At 37.3% G+C, this 19,669-nt stretch overlaps 1 protein-coding gene across 1 annotated transcript in view; it reads left to right on the top strand.

Annotated features, from left to right (window-relative positions):
• The first annotated feature begins 257 nt into the window (after nt 1-257).
• The window catches only part of LOC126456374 (Down syndrome cell adhesion molecule-like protein 1 homolog), a 72,242-nt gene continuing 52,830 nt past the window's right edge, over nt 258-19,669 (top strand). The window contains exons 1-7 of the mRNA XM_050092128.1: nt 258-296; nt 420-647; nt 1,070-1,154; nt 1,944-2,042; nt 9,291-9,476; nt 17,065-17,358; nt 19,425-19,601. Coding sequence (XP_049948085.1) covers nt 258-296; nt 420-647; nt 1,070-1,154; nt 1,944-2,042; nt 9,291-9,476; nt 17,065-17,358; nt 19,425-19,601 — 1,108 coding nt within the window. The remainder of the gene's footprint in view (nt 297-419; nt 648-1,069; nt 1,155-1,943; nt 2,043-9,290; nt 9,477-17,064; nt 17,359-19,424; nt 19,602-19,669) is intronic.

Genomic DNA, 19,669 nt, shown 5'->3' with positions numbered 1-19,669 from the left:
ATAGACACAACAAAAAGCCTGTCTCAAAATAAGCTTTTGGCCTACAAGACCTTTGTCAAAAGTAGACAACACACACACACACACACACACACACACACACACACACACACACACACACACACACACACACACGAATGCAACTCACACACACATGACCACAGTCTCCGGCAGCTGAAGCCAGTCTTTCTGTTGTGCCTATTTGTGATCAGTATCTCTGCTATATGGTGAATAGCAACTATCCTTTTCATAATAATATTATGTTCCATCCTGGATTTTCCAAAGTTAAGAAAGAAATGGTTTGGATAATAATTTGCCAATTTCATATTTGCGAGTACAGTAAAGAGAGCAGAAAAGATAAATAATAGTATTTTCATAAAAGATAAATAATTGTATTTTTGTTGGCATTATACTAAATAAAGCTATTTTGCCTTGTTACATCTCAAAACAACAGAGAAGCACATAGGCATAGGCCAAATTATCAGACCATCAAAATAAATCCAACAAAAAAAGAAGGGAAACAAACAATCAAGAATGCATTGCGTGATTTTCTATTTTGTGAACATTCTCAATTCCCACGATACTGCAACTCTTGCAGATCCATGTTACTGAAACTAGCACCAAAGAACTTGATTAGTTTTCGAAAGTGGGCATTAGTTCAATAACTACATCTGAAATATAGTGGCTTTAAGTAACCTCTGCTATCAACACAAGATTTTTCACTTTATTTTTAAATATCTGTCTTGATTACACAAATTTTTACAATTCACTGTTATCAGTTTTGGCTACTGCCATCTTCCGATTAATGAATTTCAGATCTATTTGGATGAGCTACAGTCTACAAATCCTGTTGATACTATTTGCATTTCTGAACATCATTTAGGTAGTGAAATTGAAATGCTTGATATGGAAGGGTATACCTTAGCTTCAAAGTATTGTAGAACAGGGATAGAGAAAGGAGGAGTTGCCGCTTACATTATAAAGGGTCACAATTATAAAAACATTAACATTCTTAAGTAATGTAGTTCCTCAGAAGACAGCTTAAAATATTTTAAAAAATGCATTTCCACAGAAGTTTGACAAAATTCAACTATATCCTACCCCACCAAAAGAGATTTCTAATAATATTAGCTCTCTTAAAAATAAATGTTCCAGTGGTTATGATGAAGCCAGCACTGCCATAATTAAATGTTGCTCCTCAGAACTTTGTGACATACTGAGTTATTTTTTTAATGAATCCCTCCACAGTGGTACTTTTCCAGATAGGCTTAAATATGCTATTGTCAAACCATTACACAAAAAAGGAGACAAATCATCAGTGGAAAACTTCCATCCCGTTTCAATATTGGTGATATTTTCAAAAGTGTTTAAAAGAGTTATGTACAGTAGACTTCATAAACACTTAGTACAGAAAGACATTCTCATTCGCAATCAGTTTGGATTTCGGAAAGGATTGTCAACTGATCAAGCTATATTCACTTTTACAGATGATATATTAGAACCAATAAATCAAAAGTTATTACCACTTGGAATATTCTGTTATCTGGGTAAAGCTTTTGATTGTGTTAAGCATGATATCCTTATAGAAAAGTTAAAATATTATGGGATAACAGGAGTAGCAGGCTCATTATTCTCATCCTATCTTTTTTCTATTTGCAACAGATCTGAAGATGGCAGTAGGTGAAACCAATAATTGTGGATTGTAAAATGTGTTATCAAGACAGACCTTCACATATAAAAGTTCTAAAACATGATCACGGACTCACTTACAGACTTTATGTCATCAACAGACACAATTTTTCAGACAATTTGAATATTCTTATAGTCTTCTGTAAGGTTTAAATGCATCTGCATACAACCAAGAGTGTGCATCATATATTACATGTGTATTCATTTCATGCACATTTTTAATGCCCATTTTATAAAGCATGTACTTTTTTTTCCAGTTCCATCTGCTCCAACAGAATTTCAAGCAACTTTGCTTTCTACATCCACTATCACAGTGACATGGCAAGCACCTCTATCAAAAGGAAGCACTATTAAAGGTAAAACCCCAACTGTTAGCTTCCATGCTAATACAATCTTCCATCAAGTAAATCACTGTCAAGAAGAGTGAAAGATGTAGAGAAAAAATATGTGGCTGTAAAATACACTCCAGGAAATGGAAAAAAGAACACATTGACACCGGTGTGTCAGATCCACCATACTTGCTCCGGACACTGCGAGAGGGCTGTACAAGCAATGATCACACGTACGGCACAGCGGACACACCAGGAACCGCGGTGTTGGCCGTCAAATGGCGCTAGCTGCGCAGCATTTGTGCACCGCCGCCGTCAGTGTCAGCCAGTTTGCCGTGGCATACGGAGCTCCATCGCAGTCTTTAACACTGGTAGCATGCCGCGACAGCGTGGACGTGAACCGTATGTGCAGTTGACGGACTTTGAGCGAGGGCGTATAGTGGGCATGCGGGAGGCCGGGTGGACGTACCGCCGAATTGCTAAACACGTGGGCCGTGAGGTCTCCACAGTACATCGATGTTGTCGCCAGTGGTCGGCGGAAGGTGCACGTGCCCGTCGACCTGGGACCGGACCGCAGCGATGCACGGATGCACGCCACGACCGTAGGATCCTACGCAGTGCCGTAGGGGACCGCACCGCCACTTCCCAGCAAATTAGGGACACTGTTGCTCCTGGGGTATTGGCGAGGACCATTCGCAACTGTCTCCATGAAGCTGGGCTATGGTCCTGCACACCGTTAGGCCGTCTTCCGCTCACGCCCCAACATCGTGCAGCCCGCCTCCAGTGGTGTCGCGACAGGCGTGAATGGAGGGACGAATGGAGACGTGTCGTCTTCAGTGATGAGAGTCGCTTCTGCCTTGGTGCCAATGATGGTCGTATGCGTGTTTGGCGCCGTGCAGGTGAGCGCCACAATCAGGACTGCATACGACCGAGGCACACAGGGCCAACACCCGGCATCATGGTGTGGGGAGCGATCTCCTACACTGGCCGTACACCACTGGTGATCGTTGAGGGGACACTGAATAGTGCACGGTACATCCAAACCGTCATTGAACCCATCGTTCTACCATTCCTAGACCGGCAAGGGAACTTGCTGTTCCAACAGGACAATGCACGTCCGCATGTATCCCGTGCCACCCAACGTGCTCTAGAAGGTGTAAGTCAACTACCCTGGCCAGCAAGATCTCCGGATCTGTCCCCCATTGAGCATGTTTGGGACTGGATGAAGCGTCGTCTCACGCGGTCTGCACGTCCAGCACGAACGCTGGTCCAACTGAGGCGCCAGGTGGAAATGGCATGGCAAGCCGTTCCACAGGACTACATCCAGCATCTCTACGATCGTCTCCATGGGAGAATAGCAGCCTGCATTGCTGCGAAAGGTGGATATACAATGTACTAGTGCTGACATTGTGCATGCTCTGTTGCCTGTGTCTATGTGCCTGTGGTTCTGTCAGTGTGATCATGTAATGTATCTGACCCCAGGAATGTGTCAATAAAGTTTCCCCTTCCTGGGACAATGAATTCACGGTGTTCTTATTTCAATTTCCAGGAGTGTACATAACAAGAAAGAAAAGTAAAATTCAGGGGAAAGAGAGTAGCACAGTATCACAGAAGTTACTTTCCACTTAATAACTAATTTACATATAAAGAATTATATTTTGAAATGAAACTATTAATTCAAAATACAGAACTAAGTCTGTAATTAAAGGGGAAGGGTGATATACTTTGTCTCTGTAAGTATAGAATGTCAAAGAGATGGCAGTGCAAACTACCTGCAACTTCTCTCCAAAACTTATTGCTAAGCATTTATGACCCTTCTATAAAATTAAATAACACACTAAAGTATCTTGGACTAACCCTCAGGCATAAACTGTTATGGAAATCCTACCTGCTAATTACCTAGCACAAAGCTTACAACACAATAAGACTACTAACAGGCCAAACAAGTGTTGGCATCCCTCCGCCATTCTCCATATTCACCAACCAGACTCAAACAAACCCATGATTTCAACTGTAATTTCCAGTCGTAATAAGTTGTCATGCCTATACTAACAGATCCAACTAGCAAAACATCTGCAAACTAACCACATCCTCTAGCACACAATTCCAACTCCTCCCCACCCCCACCCCCCCTCTTCCACACAGTTACAACCACCCTGACTTTTACCAGAAATCCACTCTCTAACACTCCTTTCTTAACACACTGTGTTCTATAAGTCTCATTATGAAGGAGAACTTTCATATACATAGGGGTCCAGAAAAATGTAGACAATCTCTGAGAGTCAATAATAATGTAACAAAGTGATGTACCATTACATTTCTTGCACTGGGGGAAGGTTATTTTATGTGTTCAAAGTGACTCCCATTTGCAGCCAAATAACATCAATGCCACTGAGCTGTTGACCGAACTATGGCTGTCAGTATTGCTAGTATAATAGCTGCACAGGATTCCTCAATAGTTTGTCATAGGTTGTCCAGTGTAGCTGGCTTCTGTTGATAAACTTCATTTTTCCAGTGTCCCATAGATAGAAGTCAAGAGGTGTAAGGTCTGGAGACTGTGGTAGGTACCTATCCACTGTCCAGGAAGATTTCCAGCCAAGTGGGCTCTGACATCTCTGGTAATCAGAAAGAAAAGTAAAATTCAGAGGAGAGAGTAGTGGACTATCACTGAAGTTACTTTCTACTTAATAAATAACTGCCATATCCTGAATGGTGCGAACTGGAAAGTGTACATTCCAACATTGCTGCATGCTATGAACAAGTATGACCTGGGTCGAGAGATGGAGTACTATGTGTGGTTTGGTGGTTTGAAGGCATGCTTTGTGAGGATGAACAGTTTGCAGGTATGGTTATCTGGTCTGACAAGGTGTAATTCAAACTGAGTGGTAATGTAAACTGCCACAACTGCATAGACTCAGCTCCTGAAAATCCTCACATTCACATTGACAAACATTTTAATCTCCTGTGTGTGGTGTGGTCTGTCATCATGTGGTTTGACTGGTCCATTCTTCTTTGAAGATAACATAACTAGCAAACTTCCATTTTACCTGACATCCGAGAGGTGTTTGGAAATGAAAGATTTTACCTACAACAAGTATGGATCCTAAGACCACTGTTGATACTCTGAAGTATGTTTGGTTATTAACTTTAAACTATATTTTTATGCATTCTTCTGCGTAGAATAAGTACTCTCCTGACCTTATTTGCGTTGTTCCAGAAGATTGGCATAGGATAGTATTAAGTGAAAGTGTGCAAAGTGTGCTGTTAATCCAATGTGCAGGTTGTGAGATCACCATTTCTACATCTTGATCAATACAAGAGCAAACACAAGGTTTTGGAGGTGTGACAATGTGTGATTAAATATCTCTGTGCTCAATAATTAATTTTATCCAAGTTAGGAAGAAGGGTAGCATTAGTCATAAATTTTTAATCTGTTTAATGCAGATTGATTTCAGCTACTGTGTAGCTACCTTAGTTTTATGGTGGCTTGTTTTTAAGAATTCACCAGTGTTTCGGTCATTAATCAAGAGCCTCCAGGTGTGATCAGTCAAGAAACCCTGGTCAGAGAACGTGTACTGATTTTTTCTAGTTGTGTGTCAGAAGAACATTGAACATCAATCTGCATGCAGGGAATGTCATCTGAGATTGAGGCACTCATGAAAGTTATTTTGTTTGAAGTTCATGGCATGATTTTATTACTATGATTCAATAATAACCTTTGACAAAAGATCAGACAGAATTATAACTCTAATGATTAACTTGTCTACCAATTGTGTGTAAGTATACAAAGTTACAGTGACACCTGACCATTTATCCTGAGTGCTTCACTTTTTTTGTCCGGCAGTGTGCTTGTATCATAAGCAAATATTACAGTTGCTGACATCCTGCAATGTCTTGGGTAAATCTCGAATACCATGATGTGTCCCCACTCCATATTTAGTTTTGTTCTTGTTCTTTAACTTGCTAATTTAACTGTCTGTTGTTAAGATAATACTTTGTCCATACAAGCTGAATGCTTCAGTAAGATCACAGAAAATAGCAGCAGAATAATGAAGTTTCATTCTATTATAACTGAGTTTGTGACCCCATAAGTTGCTTTCTCTTTACAGCAGCCTTTTTGAAAGGCAAATGTGATGCTGTTAACATGTAATTCTCATACAGATAGTTTATTTTCTTCTCTACATTGCCTTTCCCAAAAATATTGAGAATGCAGACACAAGGGACCTCAGCCAGTAATTAGAGATCATTTGTTTACCTTAATGGTTATACGGGTATTTCAGTCTTTCAGGAAATACACCTTCACTTATTGACTGGTTACAAAGGCAACTCAAGGGAAAGACTACCAAGTCAGCACAACATTTTGATGCTTTGGTTAACTTTTGTTATCTCTGGAAAAACTGATACTATGTCTACCAAAATAATTCAGACACATCTGCCTTTGTGCGTCTTTTTTGTCCTTGTACTTCCTTTGTAGATACTGTTAGCAACAGTTTGTTAATTTTAGTAGCCAACAATTTGAATTTAGTACCATGTTTTGCTGCTACTGTCATCAGGGAGCTGAATATCATTTGGCTTACTGAAACATTATTCTTATTGTCATTTTCCAATCTTCAGAATTTAATTTTTGTTTTCTTCTTAACAGAAGATACCTTGACTGCAGATGTTAGCCACACTTACTCTTGACTTCCACTGTAAGTGTCCCTGACCCACTGGAAACAAAACTAGGTTAATGTTGTTCTCAGAATATTTTAAGGAAAGAATTAAGTTTATCAGCTACTATATATCCTTGATAAAGTTAGTCTATTTTCTTCATCCTGTAATTTCTCCCTAAATAACATAACTGAGTCAGTATTTACAATTCTTTGGTGTTTTACTCCTTACTTATAAGTTACTCTTGATGGATGGGGATACTTCATGGCTGGCATTTGATCTCACATCTATTTCATTAAATAAACAAATTACCAATTCCTACTGCACTACATCAGCCTTTCATGTTGGGAGCGTTACTGTGCATTTCACTTCAAAGCTGTACATCAGTAACTCAGTGTCTTCTCTTTCAATACAAAACCAGATTAAATCAATATTAATATCTCCATATACAATTAATTCTCAGTTATTTTTACTAATTCCTACTAGTATCCTCCCTAATCACTAAACAAAATATAAAACATTTCCAGTTGGTATCTGCAGGCTGTCCGAATTGCTATGTTGTATGTTTGGAAATCTACAGCACTCAATGAATTGGTCAAAGCTGTACTCATTTAGATCTATGGTTCATGACATTATTCAACTTTTGTTTACATAATCATTCCCTTTTTCTCATATTACACCTGTGGTAATATGATACTAACTTATATCAATTGTTGTACACCTGTTTAATTTCTGTGACTTCCAATTTATGTGTTTTTATGCAGTATTCATCTGTAAAAATATCTTAAGCTTTTTGTATTTCATGCTGTGATGCAGGAAGCTCAGCTTTCTTGTTTAACAAGTTTCCCATGTTTTGATTGAAACGTCCAGATATATTATGATTGCTACACTTTTCATCATCCAAATTCCCATTTTTTTTATTTCTAAACTTGCTGTTGGAACGGTGTCTTAACTTATTCAGCAATTCTATTTGTTGGAAACATATTCCCTAAGAAAGTCCTACCAAAATTATTAGGAATCCCAAGAATTGGACAGACAGTCATCTGGTTACACTGAATGATTGTGGAAACCAGTCAAGTTGCTGAAAACATTCAGATGTAGGCTATGCTGCGTGTGAGGTTATGCTTGTATCATACCCATGTGTAATTACAGTCCTCTAGCAAACAGTTCCTGTAGTTTTTCATTTATGTTTTTAAGAAAATGCTTCATCCAAGGCTTGTTAGAATTACACAGTCATCACATTTGTCCAAAAATCATTCACTGCTATGTGCCTGGTATTATCCTCAACTGCATAGTTGGGGCTATGATTCAAACTATTTCTTCCCCACATGAGGACTCCATCTCTCCTTCCCATCCTCTCCTACTGTTTCCTCTTCATAACCATATCCTAGTCTCCATCAACTTAACCTGTCTCAAATCTCATGTTTCCCTATGATCCACTCTCCCATATTACACTCATTCTCAAATATTGACCCTCGTGCTTCATTAATACATGTCATACACTACCCCCAAATTATCTCCTACCAGCATAAGAACTTTCATTTCAGTGCAAATCCTGCATTGTTTTCATCAGTAAACATTAATTATTTTAATCCGTGTCAAAGCATCATTTTAATCACTTTAAAAATCATGTAAATATTTTTTTTAAAAATAGATTTGAACTTCTGTCTGACTCCTTAGCTGAGTAGACAGCATGTATGACTGCCCTGCAGCAGGCCTGGGTTCAATTCCCAGTTGGGTGAGAGATTTTCTCCACTTGGGGACTTGGTTTTGTGTTGTCCTCATCATCATTTCATCACCATTGACACACAAATCACTCAGTATGGTGTCAAATGAAAAGATTTGTAATGCAGTGGATGAACTTCCTTAGGTGGGGACTCAGCCATCAATGCCATTTCAGCTGAAATCATAGTGGCTGAGCAACAGCCTTATCCTTGAGAGATGAAGGAATAAAAGAGTAATAAAGGAAAAGATTTGACTTCTTCATGTAAGAAGTAGTAAACAGCAGAGTATAAACATTAATTTAGGTAATCTGTAGGCCTACAGCACTTCACTGTTTGTTCTAATGTAGCAGTCACCACAGTCCTCTACTGTAGCAGTCACCCCTTTCCATGTTTCACTAATTTCACTTTAGATTTTTATACATGGTCTTCCAGTAACAAGTGTTTTTTACAGCAGAAGAAGCTAGGTGCACTAGAAACTGGAAATAAATGTTCTACAGTCAGAAATTTATATCAGCAAAATATTTAACAAAAATTAAAAGTGAGAATATATTTCTGATAAATGAAGGACTAAATGTAGTTGTCCCCAGAACAAACATTAATCCAACTTTTAGCCTTGAGAGATAGTATTCCTTCATTTATAATACAAGGACATAAACATATGAAAATGGTAAAAGAAAAATTGAAAACGTGATAATAATGATAATAACAACAACAATAATAGGTCTACTACAACCTGAGACCCATTTGTGATGTGTTCCATGTATTTTTCTGTTAGTCACTCATTGGCCATAGACCCTGACTGTTGCTGAAACAGTTTCATTACATTAACATTTAAACACATTGTTATGGTATTTGGTGTTACAGGCATTTCATAATTAATAATGATGAAATATCATTTCAGGTTATTATCTACACTTCAAAAGAGAATTTGGTGAGTGGGAGAAGATCAAAATTCCAGCTCATGATATGAGTTTCACTCTAAACAACCTTCAATGTGGTACAAGACACCAGTTCTATCTTCAAGCATTTAATCAATTGGGACAAAGCTCTCCAACTTCCACAATATCACAGCGAACACAGGGCTCTGGTATGTATTAAATGTACAATGCAATGTTGTCATAAAGCCTTACTATTTCTCAACATTTCTAACAAGTAATATGCTACTGTACAGTGCACTGTACAGAAGAAGATCAGGAAATAAACTAAACCTCACACACCAAGCCATTTTCAGTAATGTGTATTACCAAGGGGTGGGGGGTACTTTGTGCCACCACAAAAAAAGTAAAAAATAAATAAAATTTATTAATTGTTCTTGAATTACATTAAAAACATACTTTTGAAAGATCTGTTGATGCATAACCAGAATCCAGAACCTGAATATTTCTTTTAAAACTGTTTTCATAAATTCATTTTATATCTTTCACTTCCTGTGTCATATAAGTTTATTAAGTCTAATTATCTTGAGAAAAATTAGTAGTAAACACCATTACAGTACTATTGAAGTACACCTTACTATAATTAAAAATATTACAAAACTTGAGGTATTATACAAATAGTTTAGGCACATAACATAGTTTTGTGAGAAGAATTATTCACCATTTTCTTTGGAATCTACTTCACACATGGAACAGACAACAGTTTTCTTGTTGTATTTACTGCATGTGTATCTCTTACAATTGTTACAGATTATTGTTATTTGCTTCACTTTGTTGTACTTTTCTGACTCTGTATGACTTTCCCTAATGCACAGATGACATCTACCTATATCTCCATGAGCTTCCTTTTCACCGAAGTTCTCCTTGATTGTTAAATTCTCATTGTTAAATTTTCTGTACTTGTTATCTACATGTGAGGTAGGGAGGGGGGCATGTGCAAGTGGGAACATGTGCGATTGTGTACAAATTCATGCAGAATATTTATAAATGAATGGTGTGCAACAAAAACTGAAGACATTATTGGACTTTTAAAACCATTCATTTTTCTTAATTAAGATAGCTGCTGATCATCTGCATATTTCCGACTGTATAAGAAATTCTTGATTTGATTATTTGACAAAAATATATTATAGAGTAATATTATGGTTAAAAGTCTGTGCAAATAAGGGTACTGAGATCCATATTCCTATGTTGCTTTTCCTTATCTACAAGCCTTCTATCTAAATCCACATTTGTGGATGTTACTATTTTGTAAACCATTTTAACCCATTCAATTCACCAGAGCTCTGATGGGAGGATTAACCCTGGCATAAATTTTCCATTGACTAGGAAACTAGCAGCTGATCATTGTCATATTTTAATACTTCATATCATTTCATATCTATGATACATTCTGTAAGTTATGTAATTAATGAAAGAGATTCTTTGAACTTTTCTAAGGAGTATTCCCAAAACACTGGGAAGTGTTATGAAGTCATGTTATAAGTTGCTGTTACATACTGCATACTGTTTAAAGTTAATCCATCAAATTTACATTAATTCACCACAGCAATAAATCACATTAACATGCTACACTCCTCAGTGTAATAAGAGTTGCATTGTGTGCTTATAAATACACTGCTAGAAAAAAATTTGTATAGCTGGATAGATGATGATGAGTTTGATCCGATGATGGCATATGCTACCTGGAGGCAGTAGATGTACAGACAATGGTTTCAGCATCATCCGCCAACAGATAGTGTAGTGGCATAGCCATCAGAGCACCGTCTGTGCCTATCCTTTAATAGGAAATGCTCACAGCCAGAAGGCTCAGTGTACGAAGCAAGCAGGCTGCCATGCTGCAGACATGCAATCATGCTTCCTATAGCCAAATGAGCAAGTTTAAAAGAGATCAAATTGTGGCCTTCCAAGTAGTGGGATGTCCTTTTGGAGAGTTGCCACACAAGTTGGACATGCCACATCAGTTGTGCAATGATGCTGGTGTCTGTGGTCATGTGAACATTCTCACACTTGTAGATGTGGTTCTGGACACCAACACATCACTGATGCCTGCCAGTGTCATCATATTGTAAGGGCAGCAGTGGCAGTTCATACAGCTACCACAACACAGATAAGAGGGCTTGTTAGTGCAGACATGTCAACATGAATTTTTGCAAACTGGTTATTAGCAGTGGGACTGTGATCATGCACTCTCTAGCCCATCTTCCACTCACATCACAGCATCGATGCGCATTGCTTGACTGGTGCTGTCAGAGGATCACATGGAAGATGGAATGACACACCATGGTCTTCAGCAATGAAAGCAGATTCTGCCTGCATGCAAGTGATGGTCATTTGCGTGTTCAGTGTAGGCTTGTAGAGTGCATTTGTCCAAGACACACTGAATCCATCCTAGATCTTATGGTCTGGGATGCTATAAGCTACAACTCTTATTCACTCTTGGTATTTCTGGAGGGGACACTAACCGGCTCTCACTATATGTAGAATGTTATTAAATTTGTTCTTCTGCCATTCTTTCAACAGCACAGTGATGTGTTGTTCTAACAGGGTAATGCTTGCCCACACACTGCCCTTGAAACTCAATGTGCTCTACAAGATGCGCAGCAACTGCTCTGGCAGCATGATCTCCAGGCATGTCTGTAATCAGGCACGTGTGGGAGTTGGTATGACAAGATTTGTGTGACTCATCTACCAACAATTCTTACAGAACTATGTGAACAGGTAGAGCAGGTGTGGACAGTATTCACCATCTGTATGACTGACTGGATGCCAGAATCAGTGCCTACATTGCCACCCATGAAGATTATACCATGTACTAATGTAGATGTTTCTGCATTGCAATACCAATGAAACTAAGATGGCGGTGAAAACAGGTACGCGAAATTCGAGTTCCGTGAAAATCACGAAACAAAATGAGTTTCTATGCAACCAGTGCAGAAAAACTAGTTTAATCCAACCAGGGAAATGTTATTGCTGTAAGTTAAAAGTAAAAAACGTACATGAAATCATCACAAGATCGAAAGCAAGTGAAAAGACGGAAGCAAGTTCAGTGCACAACAAGTTTAAACATTGTGACGACTTTTGTACTGTGATATCCGCAAGAAATAGTGAAATAGAAGAACTAAAAAGGACTGTAATCCAACTAGAGAAACAGTTGGAAAATTGGGACTGTAATAATCAAGAAGAACATTATCAACACAAGCTCCAAACAACATCGGACACCAGTGAAGTAAACGAAAAAAGTACAGCAGCCACAAGCACAAAACTTGGACATATCGAAGTAACTGCTTCAAACAAAACTCCAAACGAGTCTGGAAACAGTGTAGCTGAAAAACAAGTGAGTCCAGAAACTATTAAAAAACAACAGGAGTCACGTTCCGTGAAATCTACTAGTGTTTCAAAACATGACCAACGCAAAAAAGATAAAAAAGTAATAATTTTTGCCGATAGTCACGGTCGTCAACTGGCGGAAAAAGTGACAGACAAACAGTCAAACCTAAGTGTACAAGCCTTTATAAAGCCTGGGGCAGGAATGGAAGAAGTTACGAAGTCTCTTGCAAAATCATGTGAAAACCTTGACTTCAATGACTGTGTCGTGATTTGTGCAGGCGCAAACGACGTTGGCAGAGATAAAGGTAAAATACTCATCACAGTTCTCGACAGTGTGCTGCCTAAATTAAACAAAACAAACGTAACTGTGGTAAATCAACCCCATAGGTATGACTTACCACCCTGGTCATGTGTAAACAAACTGATAGAAAGAGTGAACATTGAGATAAATGAACTGTGCAAAAAATATCCTTATGTGAATCTAATAGATGTCAGTACATTAAACAGAGACATGCATACCACTCACGGCCTACATTTGAATTACTATGGTAAACACTTCTTGGCTGAAGAAATCTGCCATCTTGTAAACAAGAGTGACAAGAAGCACAAAAAGATTGCAGGTCAGAGTACCTTGGAGAAATGGATCACTAGGGAAGCCTCATCTCGCCCAACTAGAAGAAACATCAGGCAGCCTTCTCATCTGAACGATTTTTTACTGCCAAAAGCAGTAGCTACAAATTGCACAAACAAGAAACATTTAAACTGAAGGTAGGTGGTACTGTAGGTGTTCCCACAAATTCTGTAATAAAGATCTTTCACCAAAATGTTCAGTCCCTAAGCAATAAAGTAGAAGAACTAAATATTTTATTAATACATGAACTAGAGGATATTTCCGTAATGTGTCTTTCAGAACACTGGCTTGACGAGAACTTAATTAAATCTGTCTGCCTACACAATTTCACTCTGACTGAGTACTATTGTAGACCTAGTGGTCATTATGGAGGTGTAGCCATATGTGTAAGAGATAATATAGAGTTTACTAAAATAGATAATGTCACCTCCCTAAGTTGTGAAAAAGACTTTGAGATGACAGTGATAAAAATTCCGAAATTAGGTTTGATAATAGCCACAGTGTACAGCTCTCCAACGGTAAAGTTTGAGGTATTTTTAGAAAAAATGGAAATTTTCTTAAATAAGCTGCATAAAACAAGGTGTGATGTTGTAGTATGTGGTGACTTTAACATAGATTTTCTTAGTAAATGTAAACAGAAAACCGCCCTTGGCAATCTCATTAAAACACATAACCTTACAGCCACAGTTAAAGTTGCAATGAGAATAACACCAACCAGTCAGACAGGTTTAGATCAAATCCTGATTGATAAAGAGAAATTGGAGTGGTCAGTAAAAGTGTTTAACACAGGGTACAGTGACCACAAAGCTCAAATACTTACCACCACAAAGGAAGGAAGACCAGTTAAGAATAACTTACTAAAGGTCAAGAGAAGGATCTACAGGCAGAAAAGCATTGACCACTTTAACTCACTATTGCATACTGAAGACTGGTCTGCTGTCTATGAAAAGCAAACTCTGAATTCGAAGTTCAGTATTTTTCTAGAATAAATGGTAAAGCATTTTGATACAGCCTTCCCTCAAAAAATGGTAAATATAAGAGAGAAGACAAGACGAAAGGGTTGGATTACTAAGGGAATCAGAACTTCTTGCCAGAAAAAAAGGGATCTCCACATAATGTGCAAAGAAAACAATGCCACTGAGGAAATGCATACTCACTACAAAACATACACTAAAATCTTACAAAAGGACATTAAACAGGCAAAAACAATGTACAATGATTACTACATAAATAATTCTACAAATAAAGTGAAAGCTATGTGGGACATCATTAAAAAAGAAACTGGCAAAAATAAGAGAACTGAGGAGAACATTGTCTTGGTACACAACAATAAAAAGATTTTACAGCCTACAGAAACAGCGAACATATTCAACAAATACTTCACTGGGATAGCTGAAAATTTAATAAAAACTAATTTTAGTTCAACTCAGCATCAAGTGGTAAACAAGTGCAACAGTAATAAATTTTCAATGTTTGTGGACCAAGTAAGCAGGGAGGAGACATTGAAGGCTGTCAGAGAACTGAAGACAACATACTCAGCAGGAATTGATGGTATACCGAACCGAATCCTAAAACTCTGTATCCAAAATATAATTGACCCTCTTACTCACTTATGCAACTGTTCCCTAGAGTCAGGCATCTTTCCAGATCAACTAAAAACATCAAAAGTCATCCCTATTTTCAAAGCTGGTGACAAAGATGAAGTAATAAACTATCGTCCCATTACATTAACATCCTGTTTCTCAAAAGTAATAGAAAAAATTATGTGTAGCAAGTTGTTAAAGTTTATAAACAAAAATAGTGTGCTATCTAATACTCAACATGGCTTTAGAAGCAAGAAATCAACGGAGACAGCAATCTATGAATGCATATCTACTGTATTAAAAACAATAGATGTAAAACAACAAACAACAGGTATATTTTTGGACCTAACCAAAGCCTTTGATATGGTAAACCACAAAACCCTATTGAAGAAGCTAGAGCACTATGGAATTAGGGGGTTGGCAAATGATTGGATTCATTCATTTCTCAGCGACCGTAAACAAAAGGTATCCATCAGACATATAGATGATAAAGCATGAATAATCACAGAATATGTATCATCAGAAAGCCCAATCACTTACGGGGTACCACAAGGGTCGGTAATGGGACCCCTACTTTTCTTGTTATATATCAATGATTTGGATATACATATTGATTCCCACAAAGTAATACTGTTTGCTAACGACACAACAATACTGGTAAAAGCAGCAAAAAATGAAGATATACAAGAAGAGTAAACACAGTTACAAAACATCTAAGTAACTGGACAGCAGAAAATCAGTTGATAATAAACTACAACAAAACAGTAGCCTTAAATTTCCATAACCACCAAAACACCACATTGATATATCCAGAAATAAAAATCAATCAACACCCTATTGCAAATGATGAGGCTACAAAATTTCTCGGCATCTGGATACAAAGAGACTTAAAATGGGACAAACACATAGAACAAATTAATGCCAAGCTGAGCATGGGCTCTTATCTTCTTAGGGTTCTCAAACGATGCATAAATGAACAGGCAATATTGTGTGCCTATTATGCGTACTTCAATTCCCATCTCAATTATGGACTCATATTCTGGGGAAATTCCCCAGCAGCTCAAGGGACTTTCAGAAAACAAAAAGAGCCATTAGGATTATGACAGGGAGTGGTACTCGACAGTCCTGCAAACCAATATTTAAAGCACTGAATATACTACCTCTACTGTGTATGTTTATTGTTGACACACTAATGTATGTAAAAAAGTATATGATTGGAAATCATGATAATACTTTAAAAAACAAAGATATACGTGATTATAATACTCGAATAAAATATAACTTGCATGTACCCCCAGCCAATACCAGTTTGTATCAGAAAGGTACATGCTATCTGGGTATTAAACACTACAATAGACTATCAAATAGTATAAAATGCTTACAAAATATTAGTGCTTTTGAAAGATCTGTCAGAGAATATCTACAGTACCACTGTTTCTACTCAGTAAAGGAATACTTGGACCAGAATAACTGTTAAGAACTAAAGCTACTGTAATTTGTAACATTGTATCATTGTAAGAACTACAACTATTGAAACTGGTAGCATGTTGAAAAATGATTATTTAAATATGTATCATTTTGCACTTAGTAATAAGTCCAATATCATCCTGTACACTGTACTACATATGATCAAAGGACTCAATAAATAAATAAATAAATGTTACCTCAGAACTGCTTGTACTATTGATTTGGAAAGTAATTGTTTCATTGACTCTGTGTGCACCATTGCACAATAAATCTTGAGTGAACTGGGAACCTCTAAAAGGGTGAACTATTTTATTTCTGGCAGTGTTTATTTAAGAGAGACACTGATTTTGTACTGACGCATTATTTGTGTCCTATTTTCCAGAACACTGCCCATCAAAGCTAATATAGTGTTACTCCATCCCAAATAGTTGATAATAGTGACTTAAATCAATCATTATAATTACTGTATATTGCATGTAATGCAAATAGATGAGATCATAATACTGGTACTGACCTTTATCCATTACTTTGAACATTTGGAGATATACCTACAGATATCTGATTCAGCACAGCCTTTTATATACAAAGTAGTTGTTACTGCTGGAATCTTCTGATATCTGCATTCAGGACTACTTCCAATTATGGCTCTGTAATACCATAAAAAAATTTTACTGTATAAATGAGAAATTCAGTCACACAAATCAAAACAATATTTTGTTTTGTTTTCAGCTCCAGTTGCACCAAGTATATTTGACCTCATACATGTCAACTCAACTTCAATTTCCTTAAATGTTACATCATGGGGAGATGGTGGCTGTCCCATAACTTCATTTGTCGTGGAATATAAGTTGAAACATGGAGTGGACTGGACGTTAGTCTCAAATAATGTAAAATTTGATCAAACAGAATTTTTGGTGCTTGATCTTAATCCTGAGACTTGGTACACACTGCGGATGACAGCACATAATAGTGCAGGGTCTACAATTCACAAATATGACTTTGTAACCCTTACTCATTCTGGAGGTAATAATATAAGTCAAGATAGTCCATAGTCTCTAAGTAATGATGTTTCGTTGAAAGTAGTCAATGCAAAATTATATTTTATAATTGTAGTATAATAATTGTAAAATAAATATGTTTGTTTAATAAGTTATTCTGGCTACAAAGTTAAATTTACATACTTTCACCATAAATTATTGAAAGGTATTCTATAATTAAGTTGAAATGTGCATGCATAAATTTACTGTAAGGTATTATAAAATTGAATGAATTGTAAATCATTTCATATTTTTATATAAGCTTCAGTGTAAGTCTTCTAAGAAAACAATGTCTGAAGGAATCATTATTATGTGGTAAGTCATACATAAGAATTAAAGTTTTTATTGTGTGAAAGTATGCATCAAGAATAATATGTGGTGCTCACCCCAGAGCAGCTTGTATATAACAGTTAATTATGGTCTCATAAGAAATTAAATAATAGAAGAATTAGATGTAATCAATCATATAGTTGAATTTTGGGGTCAACAAGTACATAAACAATATTGTCTGAAATGTTAGTAATTACGTAATGTTCTTCCTCAGAGATCATTAACAACAAAAGTGAGCAAACACATGTGTGACTACATTGTTTTCCAGTCTGTTATATTGGCCCAGTGGTGGTAGTAGGAGGGGGGGGGGGGGCAATTATGTTGATGATGTCAATGAGATAAACAAGGAGGAGAGGAGGGGCAGGTAGGGGTAGAGAGAGTGGAGATTAGTAGCAGAGAGAGAGAGGTGACAAGGCCACAAGGTAGGAATGTGGCACTGGCCTGACAAGCAGGGAAAGTTGCAAGTGACACATAGTGAAGTGGATGAGTCATTTGAGAGGGAGAGAGTTTGGTTGATAACAAAAGAGGGAGACAGCAGGGGTAATGCTGTTGGAGATAATTAATAAAGTGGGAGGTATGAGGCCAGGGCTGGAGATGGGGCATAACAGAGATAAGCTATGACTGAGGCTAGAAGTGCATGGTCAGAGCTATGATGTAAGGGACCTCCCACCTGTGTAATTCAGAGATGCTGGTATGGGGGAAGAAGAAGATATAAGATGGCAGAGGGCACAAGGAGGAGATTCAGAATGCATAGGTTGTAAGGAGGCCATTGAAGTAGACCACATTACACAAAGTGGCATGTTAAGCCTCTCGGTGCCTCTGAGGTGGAGATACTATACGGGGGAGAGATTTATTTTAGTATGAAGGCATGGCAGTTATTGAAATGGAGTAACTGCTGGCAGTTGGTTGTCTTTAGATGGGTGGAAGTCTTTGTGGAGGCATCAATGAGGTGAAAGTCATATGTCCAGGAAGTTGGCACATTTAACATACAGGTAACAGGTAAATTGTGAAGGTCGTGGAGGAAGGCTATAGTGTACTGACCCTGTATTAAGAATACAAGAACATAAGTATGTCACAGATTTGTTTATAAATCTTCCCTCCGAAGGAGAAGCTGTGTGTAAGGTTCTAGTTGGTCATTCATAAACCTATCTCTAATTATGAAAACATCTCCTTGTTGAAGGGTGTTTTCATTTTTTAATTTGAATTTCATGTGTGCCAGATTTATTTCTAAAACCTATTAGATTTTTGCAGATTTCTTGCATTCACTGTTCCCCTTTTCTCATTTCCCTCAAAAACATTTTTCCCTCTCATATTTAACTTTTCACTACTTCTTAATATGCTACCTTTGTAGGTGCAACTTCAAGTTCTGTTGATTACATTTTGCTATAAATATGACAACATTCTGCATGGGTTATGATGTTACTTCCAACTTTTAAGAAAAGACTGAATTTTACTGATCTATTTCTAGTTCTTTTTGGCAGTCATTGTACCACGACATAACACTTAACAGTACTGAAGGCAGAATATTCAGAGAACTGAGAATAATTTTATGAACATAAGATATTAACACTCTAATTTTCATTTTCCCTGTAGTTGTGTCCAGATTACATTCATTTGTTGATATTATTTTCATTGTTGTACAACAGCATCAGAATTTACTAAACAAATAATTTGATTTATGAAATGTTTGTATGTGGAATTCATCTTCACATTTATTTACAGCTATTGTAGCTCCAGAGCTAATCATTCACTCTGGTTATGGGCAAAACAGTATCTTTAGTGATCTTGGAATAATAATACCAACAGGAGCTGCTTTAGTCATCATAGTAGTGTCTGGTGCAGGATTTTTCTTGTATATGAAGAGAAAACAAGAATTATACAATGCAAATAAGTATGGAGGTAAGGAGAAGGTTTCATTCTTATAATGTACAGATGTCTTATAGAAACCTACAGAAAGGCACTTGTAA

The sequence above is a fragment of the Schistocerca serialis genome, chromosome 2 (assembly GCF_023864345.2).
Source record: "Schistocerca serialis cubense isolate TAMUIC-IGC-003099 chromosome 2, iqSchSeri2.2, whole genome shotgun sequence".
NCBI classification, from domain to species: Eukaryota; Metazoa; Arthropoda; class Insecta; order Orthoptera; family Acrididae; genus Schistocerca; species Schistocerca serialis.
This window is presented reverse-complemented; position numbering and strand designations above follow the sequence as displayed.